The 26,972-nt window shown below is 28.0% G+C and overlaps 6 protein-coding genes across 6 annotated transcripts; 3 read left to right on the top strand and 3 right to left on the bottom strand.

Moving 5' to 3' along the window:
• Positions 1–1,103: 1,103 nt before the first annotated feature.
• PGO_081150 (GMP synthetase) lies at positions 1,104–2,744 on the bottom strand (the record flags this gene model as incomplete). The annotated part of the gene is made up of 1 exon (XM_028687337.1): positions 1,104–2,744. The coding sequence occupies one exon, from the start codon at positions 2,742–2,744 to the stop codon at positions 1,104–1,106; it is 1,641 nt and encodes a 546-aa protein (XP_028543138.1).
• A 3,539-nt stretch (positions 2,745–6,283) lies between these two features.
• PGO_081160 (NLI interacting factor-like phosphatase) lies at positions 6,284–11,286 on the top strand (the record flags this gene model as incomplete). Its single annotated transcript, XM_028687338.1, has 3 exons — positions 6,284–10,391; positions 10,727–10,928; positions 11,154–11,286. The coding sequence occupies 3 exons, from the start codon at positions 6,284–6,286 to the stop codon at positions 11,284–11,286; spliced, it is 4,443 nt and encodes a 1,480-aa protein (XP_028543139.1).
• Positions 11,287–12,522: 1,236 nt separating this feature from the next.
• On the top strand, positions 12,523–14,778 carry PGO_081170 (hypothetical protein, conserved; the record flags this gene model as incomplete). The annotated part of the gene is made up of 1 exon (XM_028687339.1): positions 12,523–14,778. One exon carries the CDS (start codon positions 12,523–12,525, stop codon positions 14,776–14,778), a length of 2,256 nt encoding a protein of 751 aa, XP_028543140.1.
• A 1,267-nt stretch (positions 14,779–16,045) lies between these two features.
• PGO_081180 (autophagy-related protein 18) lies at positions 16,046–17,307 on the bottom strand (the record flags this gene model as incomplete). The annotated part of the gene is made up of 2 exons (XM_028687340.1): positions 16,046–17,058; positions 17,178–17,307. 2 exons carry the CDS (start codon positions 17,305–17,307, stop codon positions 16,046–16,048), a joined length of 1,143 nt encoding a protein of 380 aa, XP_028543141.1.
• A 2,258-nt stretch (positions 17,308–19,565) lies between these two features.
• Positions 19,566–21,843, top strand: PGO_081190 (hypothetical protein, conserved; the record flags this gene model as incomplete). Its single annotated transcript, XM_028687341.1, has 4 exons — positions 19,566–19,644; positions 19,853–19,919; positions 20,111–20,205; positions 20,492–21,843. 4 exons carry the CDS (start codon positions 19,566–19,568, stop codon positions 21,841–21,843), a joined length of 1,593 nt encoding a protein of 530 aa, XP_028543142.1.
• Positions 21,844–22,684: 841 nt separating this feature from the next.
• PGO_081200 (hypothetical protein, conserved) lies at positions 22,685–26,760 on the bottom strand (the record flags this gene model as incomplete). Its single annotated transcript, XM_028687342.1, has 2 exons — positions 22,685–24,109; positions 24,532–26,760. 2 exons carry the CDS (start codon positions 26,758–26,760, stop codon positions 22,685–22,687), a joined length of 3,654 nt encoding a protein of 1,217 aa, XP_028543143.1.
• Between the last annotated feature and the right edge of the window lie 212 nt (positions 26,761–26,972).

Here is a 26,972-nt window from a genome sequence, read left to right on the forward strand (position 1 = left end):
AAAATGGTGGATATGCAGATATGTAGAAATACACACAGAATGACGATAAATAGCTAAACGTTCATGAAAAATTTTTTCTCACAACATAAAAAAAAAAAAAAAATCTATATTTTGAAAAGAAAGCAATACGTCAATTATATGTACACTTTTAGCAACTCCAATGTTGTCTTGGTTTATAATTAAGTTTAAAATAACTATTTTAAAATGCTATCTTTTCTTTATTATCGTTTGATGGTGTAGATGAAACAAGGCAAAATTCGTATACAAATGCATTTTTATAAAAATGTTTCCCTTATGTATAAAGAGAATGTCCAAGTATAAAGTATAAATAAAAAAAAATAGTTGTAAATGTTTATAAAACATATGCACGTATGTGTATTTACGTTCGTTCCTTTACAATTAAATAGTATTCTGATTACGTAGTGTTTTCATGAAAATGTTGTTACAAGAACTTTTAATCTGTTGAAGCACTACATTTTTAGTTGTAACAACAGAATGCAGAATTTTTTTTTTTTTTTTTTCTGCATACATTTTCAATGAGTGCAATTAAGCCCTTACTGTTAATGTTGCTACAATTGATGTGGTTAAATGGAGAGAATAAAAAGGTAGATGGACAAATGCCACGGTTGAGGGGAGGGGAAGAAAACGAATGGTTATTCGTGATTGATACAAAGAAGGGGAAGAGAAAAATAAAACGACGTCTTAGAAAAAAATTAAAATAAAAAAGAGAATGCATTTACAAGTAAATATGACAAAAATATGAACACATGTGAAAAAAAGAAAAAAAAAAAAAAAAAGAAAAAAAAAAAAAACACACACATAGAAAACAATATGCGCACACATATGAAACACAAATGTCTACTGCGAGAAAGAAGTGGGGTATGTCTACTATCCGGCAAAGGCAAAAAACAATTAACTAATGATATGAATGAGGTAGCGATAAAAGCGTAAGCCCAAAAGTGTTTATGTACGAATTTTTGTTCCAATTTTTGTTCCAATTTTTGCCGAATTTTTGCCGAATTTTTGCCGAATTTTTACCGAATTTTTTGCCCGAATTTTTGTTCAAAATTTCTACTAATGCAATTTGCCTCCCCTATGAGAACTCACTCAAATTCAATAGTTGCTGGGGGTTTGGACGAAATGTCGTACAGAATTCTGTTAACTCCTTTAACTTCACTAAGTATATGCGTTGATATTTTTTCCAAAATATCGTATGGGATTTTGTACCAATTTGCAGTCATGAAAGATGAAGTCTTAACTGCCCTAAGTGAGCATACATAATCATATGATCGTGCATCACCACTTACACCTACAGATTTGGTAGGTAATAGTACAGCAAAAGCTTGACTAATATCATTGTATAAATTGTAAAACTTTAAATCATTTATAAATATGTCATCTACTTCTCGTAAAATGTCTAATTTATGTTTATCAATTTCTCCGATTACACGGATAGCTAACCCAGGTCCTGGGAATGGGTGTCTATTAGTTATTTCCTCTGGTAATTTTAATTCTTGTGATAATTTTTTCACATCATCTTTAAATAAATATTTAAAAGGTTCGAATAATTTGAATTTTAGATTTTCTGGTAATCCACCTACATTATGATGGGTTTTAATAGTATCTGATAATTTTTTTGAACATTTACTTTCGATAATATCAGGATATAAAGTACCTTGTAGCAAATATGTCTTATCAATATCAATGTTTATATTTTTTACAGCCTTTTCAAATTCTTCAATAAACAATTTTCCAATAATTTTTCTTTTTTTTTCAGGATCTGTAATACCTTTTAAATTATTTAAAAAGTTATCTGAAGCATCAATTTTTGTTATGTTCATATCTGGGAATAACTTTTTTAAAAATGTGTATACTTTCTCTCCTTCATTTTTTCGTAATAATCCATTATCTATAAAAATTCCATAAAATCTTTCTTTAAATATTTTATGAGTAAAAGCAGCAGCAACTGTGCTATCAATTCCTCCGGACATAGCTGCAATTACATAATGATCATTTGCATATTTTTTTATTTTATTAAATTCAATTTCATGATATCTAATTGGATCGAACTTTTTCATACATTTACAAATCTTATATGCAAAATTAAAAAACATCTGATCCCCATCTACAGATTCGTATACTTCTGGATGATATTGAACACCATATATGTTATATTCTTTGTTATATATTGCACATATTAGACAATCATCACTTGAATTTACTAGATAGAAATTCTCGGGAATTTTTGATACTTCATCTGTGTGATTCATCCATACGGTACTTTTTTCTGCATTTCTTATGTTATCAAATAAAATACATTTATTATTATCATCCTCATCGATTAGTCTGTACTTTTTATATTTCTCGTTATTTGAATCCTTGCTTGTTAATATATTAACGTCAGTACAACCATATTCTGAATTTTTAGATTTCTTCACTTCTCCATTCATTTGTATAGCTATTTCTTGCATACCATAACATATAGCAAATATAGGAATTTTATTTTTCAAAAAATAATCCAGAACTTCCTTTTTCAAGTGAGGAGCATTTTTTTCAGTTACTGAATATGGGCCTCCTGAGAGAATTACTCCCTTTACTTTTAAATCTTCTACTTCCTTCAGTTCAATACCATAATCTCTTGTCTCGCTAAATATTTTCACGTTATTTAAGCGTTTAACAATTAAGTGAAAGTATTGAGAACCGAAGTTCAATACTAGTATTTTATCATACTCTTCTTTTTCCATTGTGTGTGTAAAAAAAAAAAAAAAAAAAGGGGATATATATATCATATACTTTTTTTTACCGACAGATTATGTGGGTCACTTCGTGTATGCTTCTTCGGGATGTTTTGTAAAAACTGAGATAATGCTTAAGTATAGAGATGTAGATTCTATAGATATACCTTCCCCTCTTTTTTTTTTTTTTTTTTTTTTTTTTTTTTTCTCAAATTCTCAACGGCAAACCATAAGAATTACAAATAAATATGAAAAAATGTAAATTACGTTTTGGGGTTGAATTAATGCACAAAATTTAGAGGGAGATTGATATCTTTATTTCTCACCTATAAGTGAGAAAAAAAAAAAAAAAAAAAAAAAAAAAAAAAAAAAAAAAAAAAAAAAAATAAGTGAAAAAAAAAAAAAAAAAAAAAAAAAAAAAAGTCATCACATAAAGAATATGGGCAAGGGCAACATTTATAATGATTTGCTTAAAGGAGAATTCACACATGAGTTCATACTTATATAATGTTAAATGTGTGTATAAAAAGGCACTTTTCTCTCATTCTATGTATTCAAAATGGAAACACTTATATCATATCATACGGGGAAAAGCACAATGATTCGAAAAAAGAAAAAAAAAAGTTAACGCTATAGAAAATATATATTTTTTTTTTGTTACGAATCAATTGGCTCCATCTTTTTGTGAATAAACATGTATATTTTTCTTTTTCGTATGATGAAATTGCGCGAAGATTGGTAGAAGTGTGTGCTATGTATTCATTAAACCCCTCCCCACGCATTCAAAGACATGTATTGATGTATTGCTTACATAATATATGCTTCTTTAAATTTGCTCTCCTTTACTTCTAAAGAAACATCACCTCAAAGTTCATGAACTATACAAAAAAAAAAAAAAAAAGTAAAATAAAATCATAAATTATAAGTGAAATGTATAGTATTATACTAAGCTAAAAAAAAAAAAAAAAAGGGAAAGAAAAAATATCAAATACTATTTAGATTACGATGTGTGTATAAATGTAGAAAAAAAAAAAAAAAAGTCCTTTAAATGATACGTCTATATTAATGAAAAAATTCTCCCGAACTGTTTTTAAATACCCATTAACCAAATAGTCATTTTTTCCCAATAAAATAAAGTAAAACGTGAATGAGTGAATGACAAAATGTAGACGTAAAAATATAAAAATCTGAAGACCTTTTTCGCACTACCTTTCCATTATACCATTTTACTCTTTCTTTTTCATTTTTAAAAACATATATTCTATGTATTCCCTAAAATAGGTTTTTATAGTAGACATATATACAGGGGGTATAAAAAGATCTACACCTCTTATTCAATTCCCTTCTCCTGTTTATTAACGAACAAGGTCTATCAACATGTGCGTTATTCAATCACTTGTGTTTTTAGAAAAAAAAAAAAAAAAAAAAAAAAAAAGATTAAATTTAGGGTATTCAAGTATGCATTTATTCTTAACCTGCATTTAATACTCTTTTCCCACATACTTCACAAATGTTTATCAAAATTTATTTCATATATGACACCTTGAGGAAAAAGTAGAAAATAGAGACGACAATCAGTTGAAAAACGAACAAACAGTTTGTTTTTGTTAATAAATTATAAAAAAAATAAAATTAAAGTTCTAAAAAAGTAGGAACACCACTTTATAAGCTGGTTTTTGTTCCCCTAATTTTTCTTTAAATTGAAATGTAAAAAAGTTGTAAAAGCGGATTTCATCCAGTTATTATCACAAAAAACTATTTTTCGTTCGTTTTATTATTTTTTATTTTTTTTTCCCCCTAATTTTTAGGAGATTAAATGCTGATCGCGCAACTCAGCGAAGTGATCGAAAACATAATTAAAAAAAATATATATAACAAAATAATAGTTAAATAAATGGAATAAATAAAAAAATATTTGTTCTTTTTACTCACTGATAATCAAATTTTTTACTCTGATTAACATCTAAAGGGAGAATGACAAATAAGAACACAATGTTCTGCTTTTTAGCTCTGTCTGTCCCCATGGAAGGTTTTTATACATAAAAAAAACACACATATACATATACACACATGCAGAACACAGCGAACATAATGGTTTACAGTTAATAAGGCCGTGCCAAGTAGAGTATCCCAATTAGAGCATACTACACTTTTTATTTATGTTTGAAAATGATTTAACATGGGTAGAAACACAAAGACAATTTTTTTGGAATAACAAACAACGGGTAAATATTCACGAATATTTTTAAAAAAGTGAAACAAATAACTACATAATTGAAAGAGTTGATATTTTCAAAAATAAGGGGAAAAAAAAAATATAATAAAAATAAAACCGGATTAGCAACAAGTTAAAATAAGTAAAGAATGAGCACTAAATTAGCATTCATCCAATGATACATTAATGAAAGGGAAAATACATGTATAAAACAGAAGGCAGCAGAATTTATGGTAGTTTTTTTTTTTTTTTTTTAAAAAAACTTTTTTATAAATTTTGACAAAGCTACCACAAAATTTCTTAGCCTTGTAATGTTGAACTATAGAGTTCTCAAAATTATAATTTCCATTTTATATGAATAATTGCAAATAAAAAAAAAAAAAAAAAAAAAAAAAAAAAAAAAAAAAAAAAAAAAAAAAAAAAAAAAAAAAAAAAAAAAAAAAAAAAAAAAAAAAAAAAAAAAAAAAAAAAAAAAAAAAAAAAAAAAAAAAAAAAAAAAAAAAAAAAAAAAAAAAAAAAAAAAAAAAAAAAAAAAAAAAAAAAATTTTAAAAAAATAAAAAAATTTTTAAAAAAAAAAAAAAAAAAAAAAAATTTAAAAGAAAAAAAAAAAAAAAAAAAAAAAAAAAAAAAAAATAAACAAAGGGAGGAAGGAAGAAATAAAATATACAAGGGAAGAAACAAATAAATAAAGGAAGAATAAATAAGAAAAGAGAGAAATAAAGAAAGAGAAGCCTGCTTAAAATATATACGAAATTTGAACAAAAAGGAGAAGGGGCATTTACAAATGTAACATTTTGTATATATAATTAAACTCTCCCTCTCCCATTTATCATTTCTTCCATATTGTTATAATATAAGAAAATTTTGATGAAAACTTGGACTTATGCCCCAATCAGCGAACGAGAAATAAGAATTCCGTCGTTTACTCCATTTCTGTCTCAATGTTTTCTTCTATCCCTTTTTTTTTTTTTTTTTTTTTTTGCGTGTATTAACTCTTTGACAAGAATGCAACCATTTTATACACATGTGGATGTACATACTTACATTCATACATACGTACAATATGCCGATTTAGAGAATTAATTTTAAAGGTTCTCAATTTTTCCACAAGTCCTCTAAATTTGAATTTTAACAACTATGAAATTGTTTTACATAATTTTGTCAATATAGATTTTGTTTCTTTTTTTTTTTTTTTTGGTTTTCTCTCTATATATCCCTTCTTTTTTTGTTAACTTCTATTATATTCTCGTACCTTATCTTATCTTTTCCTTCTCCTTTTTTTTTATTCTTTTAATTAAAAGATAAAAGAATTTCCATTTGATTTAATTTTTAATGGATAAGGAAAGAATATATTTACCAGAAAATATAGCGTTGCCATGTAAATTAAAATGGGCTGTAGATAATAATTCTATTGTTAGTGCCAATCAAATAATTGCTTTTGTCATTGAGACAACGAACGAAACCCTCGACATTCATCAAAATGGAAAAGAAAATTTCAATGGAAAGAAATTCCCTATAAAGACATGTATTAGTGATAGTGACATGATCAAAGAAAATAAAATCGATTCTGATGAAAGTAGTAATAACATTCATTTGAAAAATGAGGAAATGCATAAGCAGACATGCGGACAAATCAGAAAAGATGAAGAAAATGAAAACATATTGATAGATGAAAATGATAAAATCTCTGAAAATTCTGTTATTAATTTATGCAAAGTTACAAGTGGAAAAACAAATGACACAACTGATGGAATGGATAAGAATATAAACAATTCTTTAATTAGTCAAAGGAATCCTACAAAAATGGAAGAAATAGCTAAGAATAGTAATGAAAGGTACGATATAAACAATAAGGATTTGAAGGAGAATGAAAAGAAATCGATGTATGAAAAAAATAATGTGATTAATTTAATTTTGAATAATAAAAATAATTATGACATAAAAAAAAAAAATAGTTATTTTCCATTACGAAGTAAAATTCATGGAAGAATCCATATTATAAAACAAAACTCCAATTCAGATATTGACGAATATATATATATTAACAGTCCTAATGAATTATTATGTGAAATTAGTGATGAAAGATGTAATCATGAGGTAATATTTTCAGGTTTGTGTACTAACTGTTTCTTAAATCAGGAAGAAATTAATAAAAATAAAAAAGAACAGAAATATTTTCTATCTCCTGGTTTTTTAACAAATGAAAAAGAATTGTACATAAACTCAGATAAGGCTGCTGATTTAGAAAAAGAAAGAATTAGTAACATAATTAAAAATAAAAAACTTTGTCTTGTTCTAGATCTTGATAACACCCTACTCCATGCTTCATTTTTTGTGTTAGCTATAAATATGAATAATGATATTATAAACATAACGACAGATATTAACGAGGAGATGGAAAATGAAATTGGCCATTCATGCAATCCTTGTGCGTATCAGTCTAGTGATTCATGTGTGCCCAATTACAACTTTAATAATTTCAATTTTGAAGAAAGTTACAATTCGTCTGCGAGCAATGGGACAAACGGAAAGAAGGAGGATAATGTTGAGGTGAGAAGTGACAGTATGTTTGGTGTTGCAAGTGGTGTTGACACACGTGATGGTGGTGATGATGATACTGATGATGATTATTTACAGGATGGAAAAGAGAACCATTGTGATGAAACACCTGGGAGTGGAATCACTCTAGGGGTGTCAGAAAAGCACAGAAACAAGCATAACGCAGAAGAGAAGGAAAAAGGAGAAGAATACCTGAGGGATTACAAAAATGATGAGCATTTCATAATGAACCAAGATGAACTATACTCCATTTTCTGCAAAAGAAATAATAATAATATGGAATATATGTACAAGAATGAAGATATAAAATCGAGTTATGAAAATTATTGTGATTTTTTAGCAAAGATGAATACAATAAATTTATTAAAGTATAATGGAAAATTTATACATTATGAAAATTTAAAAGATGAAAATATAAAAAAGAAAATTGATAAATTAGAATTATCAGTATTGAAAACAAATGTAAAATATGACAAAGGGTCTTATACAATATATTATAAATTAAGACCTGGAGTAATTCAATTTTTACAAAATATGAATAAAAAATACGAAATATATTTATATACAATGGGGACTTTAGAACATGCAAAATCATGCTTGTTCTTATTGGATCCGCTTAAAAAATTTTTTGGTAATCGAGTGTTTTCTAGAAAAGACAGTGTTAATGGCTTAAAACATTTGAATCGAATTTTACCAACGTATCGTAGTATTTCTATATGTATTGATGATAGTGATTACATGTGGAAAGAAAGTAGTTCATGTATTAAAGTACATGGCTATAATTATTTTCCAGAAATTAATTTTTTAGAGGATATAAAAAGAAAACCTTATTTTTTAACAAAATTTTTTGCTCTCGCGCAATCGTATTTAAATTTTTCCTCTAATCTTTATGGCTTCATTAATTTCAAATGTAATGAATATGAAGCAATGAAAATGAATTCTATTAATAATCTGTTGTACAATGAAAGCTCAATTTGGAATGATCCAAGCAACCGTTTTATGGCAGCAGGAACTGCATATCAGATTACTCAACAAGGTGAGAATAGGATTGGAAATGTAAATTTTTCAAAAGAAGGAGAATTGAATGGGGATTTAAAACAAGGGGAGGATACAGGCATAAAAATAGATACAAATGCTGCAATATCACATAACAGCTGCATTAAAATTGATGAAACTGATTTTGAAGTTGAAAATACTCCCTTAAAGGGTGATGATGATGATGAAGAAGAAGAAGAAGATTGCATAATTTTACGAGGCGACAATTCCATAAATAATGAAACAGATAGTAGCAGCGATATCGAATTGGATGAATCTATTGAAGGCAACTTCATAGATTTAGACAAAGAATTCGAAACGGATAACGAAGACAGTGCTATCGTGGAGGAGGCAAAACCTAAGTTGGACTATAATTCATACGAATTAAATGTAAATAACAATTTGAAACTTTTTGATGACACATATAATTCTTCTAATGGGAAGGGAGAATTATTTCAACGGTGCAATAATGATCAGTGTTCTAATGCACTTATTGGGAATGATAACCTGCATGGAAACATTAATAATGATCATTTTCCAAATCTATATCAAAATGATGATACATGTGAAAATATTAGTAATTCCAATTTTATGAACGTGTCATCATCGAATCCGAATATAAATCAGAAAGGTTTTACACAAAATGAACATGATTTTTTTCTCAATTCAGATGTTTATAAAGAAAATAGTGAAAACAATATACATATGAATAATAATATGTATGTATCTCATCTATATAATCAATCAGGATATATGCAATCTGATCAAAATAGCACTTATTCTATTGGTATAAATTCAGTGGATTGCCAATTTTCCAGAGCCACAAATTGTGAAGATAATATGAACAAAACATTTAGTGGCACCGACAGTTTTGCTAACATGGGTGTAAAAATTAGTAAAGATATCGATAAAAAGAAAAAAAAAAAAAAAAATAATAATAAAATTAATAATTTAGAAATGAAAAATAAAACGATACAATACAAGTACACATTGGGAAGGGATGAAGAATACTCTTCCAACAGTTTTGATAATTTAGCTTGCTTAACAACTTCAGAACGATTCGTACCTTTTGAAGATGAAATTATTTACAAATTTATTTCTGAAAGGAACTTTAGGAAATATGATAATTATGTCGTTCGGTTCCTGCGTAACTACTTTAAGGGGGAGAGATTCACAAGGGGGAGAGGAGAAGAAGGAGGGCTTCATGAGGATGCACATATCGAAAGTGATGGACATCTCGATGTCGACACTAATATGAACTCGAATGAGATCGACAGTGGAGAGAATCGAACGAAGGATGAAAAAAATGATTGCAAAAAAGAAAGTGACGGAGAAACGCAAATGGAAGAGGATGGGAAATGGGAAGGGGAAAATGAATTTGAAAAGATGAACAACACTGTGTGGCATAACTTAAAAAAAGTAGAAAAGAAAATTAAGAAAGAAAAGATAAAAAAATTAACTCATGTTCAGAATTTCCAGAAAAAAAAAAATATTACCCTAGGAAATGTCAAAGAATATGAAGACACAAATGATGTCGATTCGACACCTTTAAGTAATAATAAATTGAATAATGACAGTAAGGGCAAAACACATCAAAATGAATACTATGAAAGTTTTTTTATACCGAAAAATCTGAGTGAATTAAATTTTGAAGACAATGATAAGCAGTTACATTATTTGACTACCATATTGGATGAAATACATCACATTTTTTATAACATTTTTGAACATTTCAAAATGAATAAAACGGATGAAAATAATCAAGAGGATCAGATATACAACTACTTTTTGCGTTATCCGATAATTAGAACCATATTAATTGAATTCCGCAAGCAGGCTTTAAAAGGTAAGGGGTGGAAGGCAGAAGAAGAGTTCTGTTCCATTTTTATTTTCTCTTATCTTTATCCTTATATATGTGAAGCGAACTGTTCTAATGAATTCTGGGGTGGGACGCGCGCCTGTTTCGGTGATACATAATATATGCATTTGTGCATGTGTGTGTATATGTGTCTATGTGTGAATTTTTTTTTTTTTTTTTTTTTTACCCCCGAACAATTTTACCAGTTAATGGTCATGTCGATTGTCTTTACACAAAAATATTTTTGCCCTGTTCACTTGCACGTGCGCTGGAATACATATCTGTTTACAAATACTTTTTCCTTTTGTAAACTTCCCCTGTAGATTGCATCTTCAACGTTTCACAACTGACAGATGAGATACAAAGAAGCGATTTCATGGATTATATTTTGAAATTAGGAGGAAGCATAAACAATGAGAACTATACTCACATATTAACAGTAAATAATTTTGTAAAAAATGAAAATTGGAAAAATGCGAAGATAACAAATTTGATGTGGATTGAAAGAGCCTTATACACTTGGACGTAGGACAACATTCAAAATGAATTACTTTTACTCTCTCCCTCACAACAAATGAAATTTGCATGTGTATTCATTATATAAGGTGGAGAGAGAGGATGGTGTATAATTTTATTGTATCAAAATTTGTGTTATTTATATGCCTGTACAGTGTACATGTTAATTCAGCTTCATTCCACTAGGGCATGAGAAATCATTTTTCTCCACTCTTCATATTCCCCCTTTTGCAGAAGTGCCGACACGAAATATTATGACATGAACATGTGGAACAAAGTTCACAGAAATTTCTGGGATGTCATTGAATATGAAGAAGGGAAAAAAAAAAAAAAAAAAAAAATGAAAAATAGGACAAAAATAGGATGAAAAAAATAAGCTTCTCCCGTCTGAGATTGTGTACTAAGATTGCGTGATAATTTTGTGTCCATATTTGTACCACGTTTAATAAACTAGAACAGTTTTTATATCCGTATGTATGCTAAAATTTGTGTGAACACTAGTATTAGCATTCTCCTCACGACATCATCGTTACTTTTATCGCTAGCTTGCATTTCGTTTTTTTTTTTTTTTTTTTTTTTTTTTTTTTTTTTTTTCCCTAGTACAAGCCGTGTAACACACGTTCATGGACATGTATCGTGGTTATACCGTTTGATCAGATCAGGCCGTTGGGATTTGTGAATATTTGTTGTATGTGTATACATATATATATATATATAGGTATAAATATGTGCATACGGCACTCACATGTGTATGCATATGTTTGCAACATTGCGATAAAGCTATATATGTGCTTATTAAAATCCAAAATGAGAAAGAAGAATAGTTCCCTTTTCTTTGTCATGGCCAAGAATCCAGAACACCTGAGCGCTTTGTATTATTGTGTATATATCAAACTTTATATGCGCACCTATACATGTAATATACATATGTATGTATATATATACTTGCATTCCAATTTGTTTGTTCCATTTTACTCCTCATTTTTTACGTGTTAGTGTAGTTTTTTCTTCGGATATAGGTGAGCCTATATCTGCACTTATGCACCGATAAGATACATAGGATGTGTAATTATATATGTATCCCTCAACATACCATTTGCACACTTTTCTGCTAAAATAAGCATAACCAACTTACAAAATAAAATAAAAATCTTCTCAATCAGCACACCCCAAAATAACCTTATGAATATTTGAAAATAATATACGACCAAAAAATATTAAAGAAGTTTTATTTTCTCAATTTTTCATAACAAACATGGCAACGTGAAAAAAAAAATTATACTCTTATAAAATGGTATAAATTATATAAGGCATAGAAGGGGAAGGGAAAAAAAAAAAAAAAAAAAGAAAAGGCACATAAATGATCAACTGTGTTTATTTAAATTTAGATCCACATAAATGATCAGTTGTGTTTATTTAAATTTAGATCCACATAAATGATCAGTTGTGTTTATTTAAATTTATGGAGCCACATAAATGATCAGTTATGTTTATTTAAATTTAGAGTCACACAAAAATGGCTTATTTTTGCCCATCATACTTTTTTTTTTTTTTTTTTTTTTTTTTCTTTCATCCTCTTTTTAAGGGAATATAAGGAAGAAATATGAAATTAAGTCCTATAAGAAAAAAAGTAAACTCCTCACTAATTGTGAGAAAAAGAATCCCTTCTTATTTAAGAAAAGAAAAAATTAATTTAACAAAAAATAATAACAATTTTGACAAAAAAAGTGTAAAATATAATCAAGTTCCACAATTTGTTCAGGAAATAAAAAAATTCACCAAAAAAAATGGACTTCTCCATGAAGAATATAATAACAGTGAAATAAATAAAAATAAGTACATATATTTAAACAATTTGTTAAATGAAATTCCAAAAAATAAAACTCTTTTAACATCATCCTTGATACATGATATATATCGTTGTCTATATAAACTCAATTATATAAAAATTGATGTCTTTTGTACCCTTTTTAGTATTTTAATAAATAACACTATAAACTTCACCAAAATTAGTGGTTATGTGCATTGTGACTTCAAGGAATTAATAAACATTACAAAGTATTTATATCATTTTCAGAATATTTGCAATTCTAATATCCAGACCATTATAAATGATTGCCAAGCCATTGTTAATCTTCGAATCGTACAGAGGTTCCTAAATGAGTATGGGAAAAATAACCCTTCCTCTAGTAACACACATAATGGAAAAATACAAACATACATTTATAACTACATTGTAAAATATAAAAATATAGAAAATGTAGACATTCTTTTATATGCCTTATTAAAAAGGAAACAGGAATATGCTCTCAAGGGAGTTGAAAAAAATAAAGTACAAGTAGGTGATGAAAATTTTACAATTTTAAAAAAAAACCTTGTTCTAGACAAAGCCATTGTAACAAAAGACAAAAACAGAATCCAACAAAGTTGTAAAAATGATACATTGTGTATTTATCCATCCAATGAAGGTAATCATGAAATTGCAAGTGATGTAGAAACGGGTCAATTTGGTTACTTAAACGATGGAGGAGATGGAAATGTTAAGAGTGTTCTTCACACAGAAGAAGAACAAGAAAATTTGATAGTTGATTATATAAACAGTTTTTACAAACTAAATGATATGTTCAATTTTTTACTAAATAAAGTGCTATCATATTTCAATGAGCATACACATATTTTTGACTTTTACCATTTAAAGCTTCTTTTTTTTTTTTTGGGGAAATTCAAAAAATATGATGTAAACTTATTAGAAAAAATTACCAACAGGATTATTGAAGAAATAGAAAAGATAAAGACGAATCCAAAACTTCTACATAATGATAGTATATTAGAGGAAAAGCAGAAATATAACTATGCAAGCAATAGAATTAAAAAATTAAGGAAAAAATATTTAAATACATTTTTCAAAATAGATTCTAAAGAATTTCTTACCATTCCTTATACAATTGGACTTTCAATGAATACATATTTTAATAACTATTTAATTGAATATGTAAATATATATATATTAAGTTTAATTAATTCCAGAGTTAATTGTGACATGGTCAATTTTGTATACTGCTTGATAGGATATAAGCACATTATGCTACATTTTTTTATTTTGTTCAATATATTTTTATTTAAAGAAAAATGTAAAAAAAATCCGAAAATATTAACGAAATATAGTATCTTCTTCAATCGGTTAGTAAAAAATGGTGAAAGACATGACCTAGAAGCTTCAATGGGAAAAACGAGAAGGGTAGAAATTGACCAGACGAATCAATTGAGTAAGACACATTTAATGCAAGAAATAGATCAGACAGAAAATTCCTTTATCCATTTTAATAGTACACATGAAGAGGACAATAAGCGTGTCCCCAAAAATGCGGACAAGTTGTTCAATTGTGATATCCAGTTGGAAAATTTGAAAAATTTATATGAAGAAACAAACTGCATAAATAATCTCAATTTTACCCACTCAAATTACATAAAATTGAATGATAAAATGGATTGTGCTGTAAGAAGCCCAGAAGACATTTTCAACTTGCTACTAAAGGAATTTCAAATGAATGTAAACAATATATTCCTAATAAACTTTGATAAACATTCCATGTATCAAACATATAACAGCGAACAACTTGGGAAATTTTATTTTCATTACAAAAAATTATTTAATAAAGTATTTAATTATGCTATATTTCTACTGAATAAGTATGATCCAGATAATATGCTTCGCATTTACAAAAATTTAAAGTCCCATTCATTAAATGATGAAATAGTAAAGCAGTTATACATTGAAGTACTTTATGAGAAAATCGTTTTTAATTCGGAAAATAAAAAAAAAGTTTCAAGTTTGTTGAAATGTATTTCCAATGAATAGAAAATAGGAAGTAGTAGGTGGAGAAAAAAAAAAAAAAAATAGTGGAGGCAAAAAAAAAAAAAAAAAAAAGGGGGAAATGTTCCTTAAAAAACAAGATTTAAAAATTGTCAGCGGCAACACATGCAATAAAACTACTTTATGGCGTAAATTAATAGATAAATATAAACCCATGTAGGTGTAATAAATATATATACATATATATATGTATGTATACATACATCCGTGTGCTCTGCCTGTATCCCGTTGCACATGTGTGTATATTACACTGAATTGAAAAGATTTAAGCGCATGTGCCACGCCCCAATTTAACAACATAAAATTTATATTCTGTGCAAAACATTTCAACACAGATGAAAGGGGGAGGGTATATATTATATATTAAATAAAATGAAAAATCAGCAAAAAAAAAAAAAAAAAAAAATACGGATTGAGGATTTAAAAATTTAGTGAATGCATGCATGATGGAATGAAGCCACAAAATGAACGTGCACATATTCATACACCCACTGTAGATATACTGTGTATGTGTGTGTGCAAAAGAAATATTCCATTGAATACTTTTTTTTTTTTTTTTTTTTTTTTCATAATAAGACATTGTAAAAACAAAGTAAATAAGTATCCCATGAAATATATTTTAGTGGGAACGCAAACGACAATTTACTAACATAGGGACGCGGAATATATGCCACAATGTGTGTATGTACATGTACATATATGTACGTATATATCTACCTACGTATATGTATATACACAAGCATGTTTGTAACTGTGGGACGCTGGGGGGGGAGGGTAAATGACGTTCAAAGCGACATTCCTCGTAATTATACATCATACATATATATGCCAACAAGAGAGATCCTTTACTACTAATCAAAAAAAAAAAATATATATATATATATATATATATATGAATCCGCATGGGCACTGGACAAGCACATATGTGTGTTCTCGTGCCTATATATATGCGGCATATAATCTTCTTTTTATGCTTAATTACAAATTAAAAAAAAAAAAAAAAAAAATTTGCCCTAATTTGTGGGTAAAATATGCTACTCCCCCCCCACACACACACACACACACACACATATACATATATATATATTCTCCTGAGTACAAGCAGATGGAAAAATACATATCAGGGATAAACAAGCAGGATGACAGGCATATACTCATCGTTTCAAATTGTTACAACCCCCTTCAAATCGCTCTAAACATTTCTCCTCCTTCTGGTTCTCTTTCCCAGAGTCCTAATAGATAGGAGTAAAAATTAATCAAAACTGTGGGAGGAAATTTTAAACATGTCTCCTCCAACATGTTCGTTAAAACGTAACTTATATATGATTCCATTCGAACATATAACAATAATGCAATTTTGATCGTTGACAAAGGCACATATTGAGGAAATTTTTTTTCCTGGTATTTTGTAGGTAGCAAAACTCCATTCACTATTTAAATAAGGATGACATGGTAATAAACATTTTAAACTTGATTTTTTATTTTTGGATTCTTTTTCATAATTTAATAAAGCAGGAGAAGATAAATTTTTCCCTTTACATATTATATCAACTTTTCGCACTGCTCTTTTTTTTTTATATATAGAAAATACATGTACTGTGTTTGTACTGGATGTTAAACATAGCCAATTATTATCTTCACTAATATTTAATGATAATATTTTAGCATTTTTCGTACCTCTTCTAAATTCATTTAACAAGGTACCATCAAAAGTATTAAATAATCGAATAATAGTTCCTTTTGTAGATGAAGTAACTAATAATTTTCCATCATTACTTAAATTAATACAAGCTACTGAATTATCATGGGCATATATACTTAAATTTGTCTTAAAATTTATATATGGTAATTCTTCATGAATATTTTCACTTGAATTTATTTCAAAGATATGTATATTGACTCTACCTTTTATAGGTGATAAATATGCTATAATAATATTTTTATCAATATTGGATAGACAGCATAAACCAGATGCATTTTTTGATGTATTCAAAGTTTCTAATAATATAATATCCTTCAACCTGTATATGCATAATTTATATTCTAGTATGACAACAATTATTTCTCTTAACAGTTTTACTCCAATGATATTTGAAGAAAATGTTAATTTTGCTATTTCTCTCATTTGTCTATCATCCCAAATTATTAAAACATTTTTTGCCCATTTTCCTTTTTTATCATTTTTGTTCCCTATTATGGCCAGGATGTTACATCGGTATAGCATTTCTGCTAAGTACAACCCATTCTTGTTTCTATCCGTTAGGTCTAAAAAAATAAATAAATAAATGAATGAATGTATGTATGTAGGTATATATATATATATATGCACATGCAGGCGAAATGGTTCATTTGTGGGGAAAAGAAAAAAAAAAAAAAAAGGTTACCTCTACTATATGTTTGCGTAAAAGGGTTTGTATTGTAAATTTTAAAGCCCTTTTCATTGGCCATACATAAGCATCCATAATCTTGATTAAATGCTATATATCTATTATTATCTAATCTTAATGATACCATTTTTTTTATTTTTTTTTTTTATTTTACAAAAAATTGAAATATGATGAAGAAAAAAAAAGGTATATATGTGTATGGTAAGTTTGTGTATCAAAGGAGAAAGAGGTAGCAATAGAATCTAAGAACTAAAAATAGGCCTAGTACATATATGAATGTAACATTAAACACGCGTAAAAAGCTAATATGAATAAAAAAGAACAAGTATAAAAAGGGGTATGCATAAGAGCCTTTTCATATAAACACATGTTTTTAATATAAATACACCAATCGAGGATCTTCGAGGGAAAAGATGAAGTTAGTAAACTTATCAAACATATATATTCATTTGTAATGTGGCTCTTCTTATTTAACAATGCAAAACAAAAAAAAAAAAAAAAAAAAAAAAAAAAAAAAAAATTTTTAAAAAAAAAAAAAAAAAAAAAAAAAAAAAAAAAAAAAAAAAAAAAAAAAAATAATTAAAAAAAAAAAAAAAAAAAAAAAAAAAAAAAAAAAAAAAAAAAAAAAAAATCATTGAAAAAGAAGTAAAAATAACCACAAGAAGTGAACACAATTACATTAAAAAATGAAGTGGAATGCTTGTAAGCAAAATGCACTCATATATATTTAATAATTGTATATATTATGTATAAATATATGTATATATATAAATACATGCATATATATATACATATATATTTCCATATGATGAACGAAACCCCCATATGTAGCTTGATATTTTATATAAGCAAAGGGGGTAATCCATAAAATAAGTAGAGTAAGGGATATGCATAATGGTTTACAAACGTTACCCAAATGTTAATTAGGGCTGTTACGGGTAATGTTTTTTTGTAATTTTTATACATTCCGTAATGAAGTCTCCGAAATGTGCGTGAGGCAATGGGGGGGGGGGGGAAAATGCAAGGGTGAAAAAAATAAAAAGGTGAAAGAAGTAAAAGATCTGGAAAAACTAATGACTAAAATAAGCCAAAAGTGTTCCACATTTTAACTTTTAAGTTATTGCTTATTCAAAAATATTACAAAAAATGTCAATCAAAAATAAAAAAACGCCAAAAGAATGTGATATATGTGGTATATATACCACCCTTTCTATATTTACAAGTGTATATATATCTTCACAACCAAAAGGTAGAAAAAAAAAAATTTTCCCCACTTAAACGGTCTATTTTTTTTTTTTTTTTATGCTTTAATAGAATAGACATGTACTACTTTTTTTCTAGAAGTTAATCTCTTATTTACGTGTACTCACATAAGCATGTGCATATGGCATGAACATTACTCATACAAGCATATGTATTCATACATATATATATATATATATATATATTTACATTTCCCCCTACGTACGTATTATATTAAGCACAGATAACAAGTTAACCAAGAAAACAACTCGTATACATTACCTGCGTGGTACTTTTTTCCATAAAAAAAAGAAGAAAAAAAAAAAAAAAAAAACACAAAGGAGATGAGATATTCATTTTGGCACATTAATTATAAAAGTTCTTATATAAGATACAATATAGAGTAAATTAAGCTTTAGGTGAAATTAAAAATACGCTCAAGCAGAACATGCCATTTGAGAATTCACACTAAAATTGTGGAGAAGTTTATAATGCTTGTCGTATTTTTAAAATAATTATGTTTATATGTTGTACTCTTTTTTATATTTATTCCCCCATATGTTTATAGCACCTGCCCTGTAGTCATATTTGTGTAAACCCACATGTATGTCCATGAACAAACAAAATATAGAAAACGTAAATTAATTTTCATGGATTGTCAAAATTTCCAAACAATTATTAGTAACATGCATTTTTCTTTTTTTTAAATTAAATTTTTTTTTTTTTTTTTTTTTTTTTTTGTATTCCAATGGTTTAATTTATTCCTTGTCTTTACATTTCGCAACATGTATATTTCACAAGCGCATATCCGACAAATGTACACTTAAATCAGCATATGAACTTAAGATATATAATTTCACAGAAATGTCCATTTTTTCATAATGTAGTGAAGTAGAGTGAATTTTACTTTTTTTATTGATTGTGCAATTTTTTCTTTTTTTTTCCCATCTCACATTCTGTATGCATAATGAATTATAGTTCATCTGTTGCTCAACACTAATGTTACGTCATTTTATAAAATTTGTTTTTTTTTCCTCTTTTGATTTGCAAAATAAACGCATTAACATTGTGTAAAAATAGAGTAAAATAAAAAGATTATTTCATATGAACACAATTTTTTGTAAATAAAAAATAAAATAAAACATGAGTGTACTGTCCCTTTTTCACATTGGTTCCCCGTTTTTGCGGACAAATTGCACAGAAAAAAAAGAGATTTATGAAAGTAAACTTTAAAAAAAAGAAAGAGAGCGAGCGAGTGAACGAGTGAGAGGGATATAATATAAACTTTGAAACATAATTTCACCTGTCTAAAAAATGTCCTGAGAATGTGTGCTAACAATTCTACATGTCCACTGTACACGTTTTAACATATGTAACATTTTTAAATTTACCAAACTTTTTTTTTTTTTTTTTTTTTTTTTTTCTGGTAGATTTTATATGCTCAGTGTGCCTAGATATATGTCACAACCCAGTAGTGACTCTGTGTAATCACATATGGTTAGCGAAGCACATGCATTCATATATTCGCAATTATATAGCTTTATTGTGTATATACAAATTGTATGCCTATAGCCATTCTCTCCTATGTTTCCTCCTTTTCTTTTTTTTCCACATTCTTTCCATGCGCACACAAAGAGAGTGACATATGAAAATCCATATTTCCTTACCACACTCTTCCCTTTACTCAGTTGCTACAAATGTTTGTATTATTCACTCTTACATAAGAGAAAATGTCCAATTTGTAAACAAGCAATTAAAAATAATGAATTGAAAAGAATAACAGGTACCAAAAATTTGTATTTTTTTTTTATTTTATTTTTTTTTTTTTTTTTGCTTATAGCATAACAGTGATTGCGTGTGCTATCATTGTGGTCATACGAATTACATGTGCACGAAATTGTTTCCCATTTTTTTTTTTTCTTTTTTTCTTGAGTTATATTTTTAAATATATTTCTTCAACTTAACAACGATATGCATGTGCAAAATATTTGAAGATTTTAACCTTGAGCTAGCTTTGCTTCCATTTCGAAAATTTTTCTTGTCCTACGTTTAACTTCTCCCCTGTGTAGGGAAAAGAAAAAGTGAATATGAAGAAATAAGAATAAGGTGCAATTTATGTAATGATGAATTGAAAATAAAAAATCATAAGAGACATTTAAAATATTGTAAATATAGAAGATGTAACAATTATGTGTTAGGATGTGAATATTATGATAAAAAAAACAAAATAAAATTTCATGAAGAATCATGTGAACATAGATTAATACGTTGTTCAAGTTGTTCTAATTTATTTTACTATAAAAATAGAATTTTTATGTTAACATTGAAAGAAAAATATCAACTTAATATACGTTCCACTTATACATATTATTCCTTTTATTATAATTTATTAATGAACATAAATTATAAATTTTTTAATTATAAGTATATAACAAAGAAAAACGTTTCCTGTGATAATAATTTGTCAAAAAAGTTGTCCATTTTGAGAACCCTTCAACGAACCCTTGATCGTTTAGTCTATAAGGCAATTTCTACTCGAAGATTCTCAGAGATCAATCAACGTGACACAACCGTCAACCCAAGTCTAACAACAACTACTCAAAGCAATAGAACATTCAATCCTAATCAAAATAATCTTCACAATCACACAGGTAGCAATAATAAAAATGTTTCTAAAAGAGGACATGCTAATGTTTCATCCTACTTGAATATCCAAAGAAATGATGCTAATTATCAAGACCACTTAAATTTCAACACATCAACGGAAAATGCAACATTGAGAAGTTTAGAAACTAATATTCCATTGCACCCTTTGATAACCGGTCGCTTAAACAATACCAACATTGGTGTCATAGGGAACGAAAGATCCCTTGGGGGATTCGGTGAGAGGAAGTACTTAAAGGAGGAGCTGCACAAATTGGAAAAAATGAGTCAAGCCGGTCTAGCGGGTCTAGCGGGCCAAATGGGCCAAAAGAGCAGATCTGACAGAGTGAAGGGCATCCCCTCCAAAAATGAACTCGCTAAGAGGAGGAACAGATCCCATGAAGAAGAGTTTTTAAACATATTACCACTAAGAAAAACTTTTAATTTCAAAGATAAAACCAGCAAAGACATTTTAGTAATAATAAAAGAATTATTCCAATTTGAAAACATCGATATGAGCAGTATTTGTATAGACAACAAGGAATTTTTTTTATGTAATAAAAATTGTTTTAGAAACACAATTAAGAACCTTAAATCTGAATTGCAACAGTTACTCGTACTATTATATTTTTGTTGCTGTGTCGGTATGCCTGCAATGTTTACACTTGGATGTATGAGCTACATCACGACCAAAGGGGTATTTAAATTCTCCTTTTTATTGGTTAATACATTTATTAGTTTATCACAGAGATTTATTTTAAAATTTTTTTATAGTTAAAAAGTTGTAATAAAATTTGTGCTTTATTCGTGCGTCCATGTTGCCACAAACTCCTCGGAGCCAACGTCGCGCTGTTTTCCGTTTCCTCTGAACTTTTTTATTTGATTTTTTTTTTTTTGTCTCTTTTTTAATTATCCGCTTGTTGTTTAAACTAACTGGGGAAATAATTCAAGTAAAAATTTTCAAATAAAAATAAAAACGTAAGCATACATAAAAACGTAAATAAAACTGTTTCATTTTTCCGCAAGGAAAAACAAAATATGACAAGTGCATTACTTCAAGTTGTGCACATAACGTGTAATTATACAAAAAAAATGAGACACAAAAATACGGGCCTAATTATAAGTGGTAAAGCAAATAAATAAATGTATCCAAAATATTCTACTAAGAATAGTTCTGCAATGCGAAAAAAAAAAAAAAAAAAAAAAAAAAAAAGAGGTCTTGTAATGTTCATTGATGTTTATTGCACAGGAGTAAAACGAGAGAAGCCAAGAAGTTGAGAAAATATATGCCTTTTCTCTTTCCCTTTTCCTTCCCTTTTAATATAATCAACAAAATGCCATAAAAGCAAAGTTATTTATTTGTTGCTATGGCTACTGCTATTGTTTTATTTTATTTTGTTCTATTCTATTCTATTTTGTGCTGTTTTGTTCTATTCTATTCTATTTTGTGCTGTTTTGTTCTATTCTACTCTATTCTGTTCTATTTTGTGCTGTTTTGTTCTATTCTGTTCTATTTTGTGCTGTTTTGTTCTATTCTGCTCTATTTTGTGCTGTTTTGTTCTATTCTGCTTTATTCTGTTCTATTTCTTCTTTTTTTATCATTTCCGCTACTTGCCCACTCAACCCATCATTTTAATATCCCCCTTATAATAATTGATGTTAATTAGTTCAAAGCACTTAGACTTTTGCAGAGACTGCAGGTACCTGTTCTTATGCCTTGGAGCGTAACTGTTGTATATTTCGAAAAACCGCTGGTAGTCATTAATTTTACAAATGTCTGAATAATCAATATAATTTATAACACTGTTCAGCAGAAAATTGGATATGTAAGCAAATCTGTGATTCACAATGAAGAAGGCTATGAATTCCATTAATTTGTTAAGGTATAAGAAGTACGAGTTTTCGTTTTTTTCTTTCATTTTTTTTAAAAACAACACAAAATTATCATCATCGTTGTATTTGTCTTTATCAGCTTCACGGTAGTCATTTTCATTATTTCCATCTGCGTTATGATTTTCCTCATATTTTTTGTTCTCGAGGGTATATTCTCCTCCATTATGTAGAGACACGTCCCTTTCACATTTAACAAAATCGTTGGACTTGTTTGATGACATTTTCGCTAGTTCCAAGTAAATATAATTTTCTAGAATATCTGAATTATCTAAATAATTATGAATACTTCCAAGAATAGCACCATCATCAAGTGAGGTCGTCTTATTTATTTTGGCATTTGAGGAATTTACATGATTGCCATCTTTTTCATTTTCCTCATTGTTCGATTTATCCTTTGTGGTATCGGTTCCATCCTTTGTGATATTGGTTTCATCTTTGTGATATTTTGTGTCGTTCTTTGAAGAAACGGAAATGTGGTTATAGGCATCGCTTTGGATTATTCTTTTAATACCATACTCATGTTCAAACTTTTTCAAAAGATGCAAAATAGAAAAGGTGTAATAATTTAGATACTTTTCTATAATAGTTTTAAATTTAAATTTTTTATTAAGCTTCAAACACATGAGCAAGGATTCATTTATTTTATTTTCATTCAATAAATTTTCTAAATAATTTTCATAAAAAATATTTTTTCGTTTTTCAAACATATTATCTGTGCATACTTTTGCGCTTATGTTTTTTAAAAATATCAGTTCTCCATTTACAGATGCAGATACGAGACTATTATTTCTACAATTCTGTAAGCAAAAGATTTTGTCCTTGTGATAATTTACGGTTGATATTTTTTCACAGTTTTTTATATTCACTAAACTTATGTTGCCATTGCTATACGAATTAACCATGCAATTATCATTAAGAATTAATATTTTTGTTATATTGAAATCGAGACTTTGTATACTTTTCAAACACTCAAAATTTGTCAGGCTCCATAATCTTACGCTATCGTATGAATTACTATATAAAATGTGGTCAGTTTTGGAGAATAAAATATTCTGCACGGGTTTTTTATGCCCTTCGAGCATTTTTATCAGTTTCAAATTTAGGGTCTCGAACAGTTTTATCGTTTTGTCCTTGCTACAGGTAGCAACAATCTGAAGAGATGGAATGGGGAGACATGTGCCGTATGTGTGAAGTGGACGTGCAGGGGTACACGCCATTGTATGCAAAGATGTGTAACGTTTGTTTAAATTTTTTTTTTTTTGGCCAACACTATGCCTATTTTTTGGCCAACGCTATGCCCATTTTTTGCCCAACATTATGCCCATTTTTTGCCCAACATTATGCCCATTTTTTGCCCAACGATATACCCATTTTTGCTTATTTTTTCCTCATTTTTTCCTCATTTTTTTGCCTATTTTTATTTATTTTTCTTATTTCTTCTATTTGTTGTTGCCCCCAAGCCCATTTACGATGCTAGTGCAATAATAACGTAATAATTGCAGGAGACAAACTGGACATATGTAGGGGAAACTACTCGGGTTGGTTAACAGTACAAAGTCGTTCTCATTCTTACCTTCGAATTGTGCGATATGGCAACGTTGTTTATGGTAACTTTATGCGGATAAATGGTAAAATTACTTTGAATAATTTCCTTATCTGAAAAAAAATCATCCAATTTTCTTTTTTTTTTATGTTCATTCCCTTTTTTGATATAGTCTACGTTTATCATAAAATTCCATAGCTTCAAACTACTATCCTCACATACACTTACAAGTACAATTTTAGGGAATTTCTTCACATTCACATCAATTGAATTGATGGTATATAAATTATCTTTCAATATGTATATACAATTGTTATTTTTTAAATTCCACACGAATATATTTTTATCATTGGATCCACTAAACAGGAGGCAATTTTCTTCATTCACTTTAATACAAGAAACAACATCTTCATGTCCTATTAATAAAGTTTGTTTAATTAAATTTTCCTGGAAATTTAAAATTCGAATTATATTATCTCCTGTTAGGACTACAAAATTGTTTTGGTTTAGATCATTGAAAGAGCTACTATCTTCCAATACCAATTCTTCTTCACCACTTGGTATGTCATCATTTTGCCTTTCATCCTTAGAGCTTGGATTGAAGACAAGCATTTCAAATATACCCTCAATTTTGCACGCATAGTTTTTTATTATATTGAAATTTCTTAAGTCATAAATTAATAAAGAACTGTCTTCCCTAAATACATGTAATTTATATTTTAACAAGAAAAATTTATTTATATTACTCTCATTAATTAGTATTCTATTTTCCTTAAATTTGTAAATTATTTCTCCATTTAATGGATTATAAAAAATGAAATTTCCTTCATTATCATGGGTAAGTATTAGCCATTTGATATTTTCATCTTTTATTATTAATTTACTTTTTTTACTTTTAAAAATATTGGACGGAATTACTAATGCGTGGTTTATATCGTTTGTTAGGTATATTTGCTTTATTGGACTTAATATAACTACGCTATTGTTTCTCCTTTTTTTATTTTTCTTTTTATTATTGTATTCATTCTTCACATCGTTAAAGGCTTCTTCGTCCTCTGCATTTAATAGACTTAGATCCCATACGTTCATAATTTTGTCATTACCAATCGTTATAAATCCTATCAATTTTTCGTCATCATCTCTGCTACACTCCCCTTCCTCAGAGTTGCACTTATCCAGCGGTTCTTCCACTTCCTTACACTTCTCAACTGCATCTTCCACTTCCCTACACTTCTCAACTACATCTTCAATTTCATTACACTTCTCAACTGCATCTTCAATTTCATTACACTTCTCAATTGCATCTTCAATTTCATTACACTTCTCAACTGCCTCTTCAATTTCATTACACTTCTCAATTGCATCTTCAATTTCATTACACTTCTCATTCTTATTCTGATTGGTAGACCCACCTTGGACAGCTAAGAAGAGAAAGTCAATAATTCCACTCATGTGATCCTCACAAGATGCAACTTTTTCACCCTTTGCAATGTCATAAATAAAAACATTTTTGGTTACATCGGAACTGATAATAAAATGTCTATACATTCTCAAGTTGGTAATTCTACTATTGTGTATTCTGTAGGAAAATTGTAACTTATAGGTAGATAAATTATAAACATTAATCATACCATTTATGTATCCAACTATTAATTTTTTATACCCCTCCTTAGAGTAACTAAAACATGTTATCACAATGTTCTGAGATTTCCATATTTTCTTTTCTTTTAAATGAACCCAATTGTAACTATATGAGTATTCATTTTTGTCTTCCTCTTCTGTTTCATCATATAAATAAACATCGTTTCTTTTTTCATCCATATCATGTATGTCTTCATTTTTTTCATTTTGATACGCTGTGTGTTCCTGATTCCCCTTTGTTTCTATATCATTCAGATGCAGAACATAATGATGTATCTTGTTGTCATCCGTTGACAGGAACACATTTTTGTCAGAATTGTAAAAAAGTCTTATAGAACTGAATAAAGATACGCAATGTTTGTTCATGTATTTCTTATGATAAACCTCATTTATGTCATCAATATCTACGCAAGACTCTAGTATGCATGTGGGGTATTTGGCACTGTATATATTGAAGCAGCTTTTATTATTACTACCTTCATTTATCTTAAAGCAATGTACATTATTGTTACACAAGCTTAAAAAAACTTCATATTCCTTTGAATAAAAAACATTTTTATCCCCCTCATAAAAGTCAAAGAACTTTTTTTCAATTTCGACATTTGTAATCATCGACATCTGTTTGGTGCTCAGACAAGCAGTAAAAACGGAAGAAAAAAAGAAATAGAGAAAAAGAAAAACGAGAAAAAAACAGAATAAAGGAGGTTAGAAAAACCTTAAGGCATAGCTTAAAAGGGTTATATTATAATAATAAATTAAAAGTGTGTTTTTATTCTCATTTCCTCTTTGTTCATGCTTTTTTTTTTTTTTATTTAAAAAATTTCAGCGTT

Source organism: Plasmodium gonderi (assembly GCF_002157705.1).
Source record: "Plasmodium gonderi DNA, contig: Chr08, whole genome shotgun sequence".
Classification (NCBI taxonomy): Eukaryota; Apicomplexa; class Aconoidasida; order Haemosporida; family Plasmodiidae; genus Plasmodium; species Plasmodium gonderi.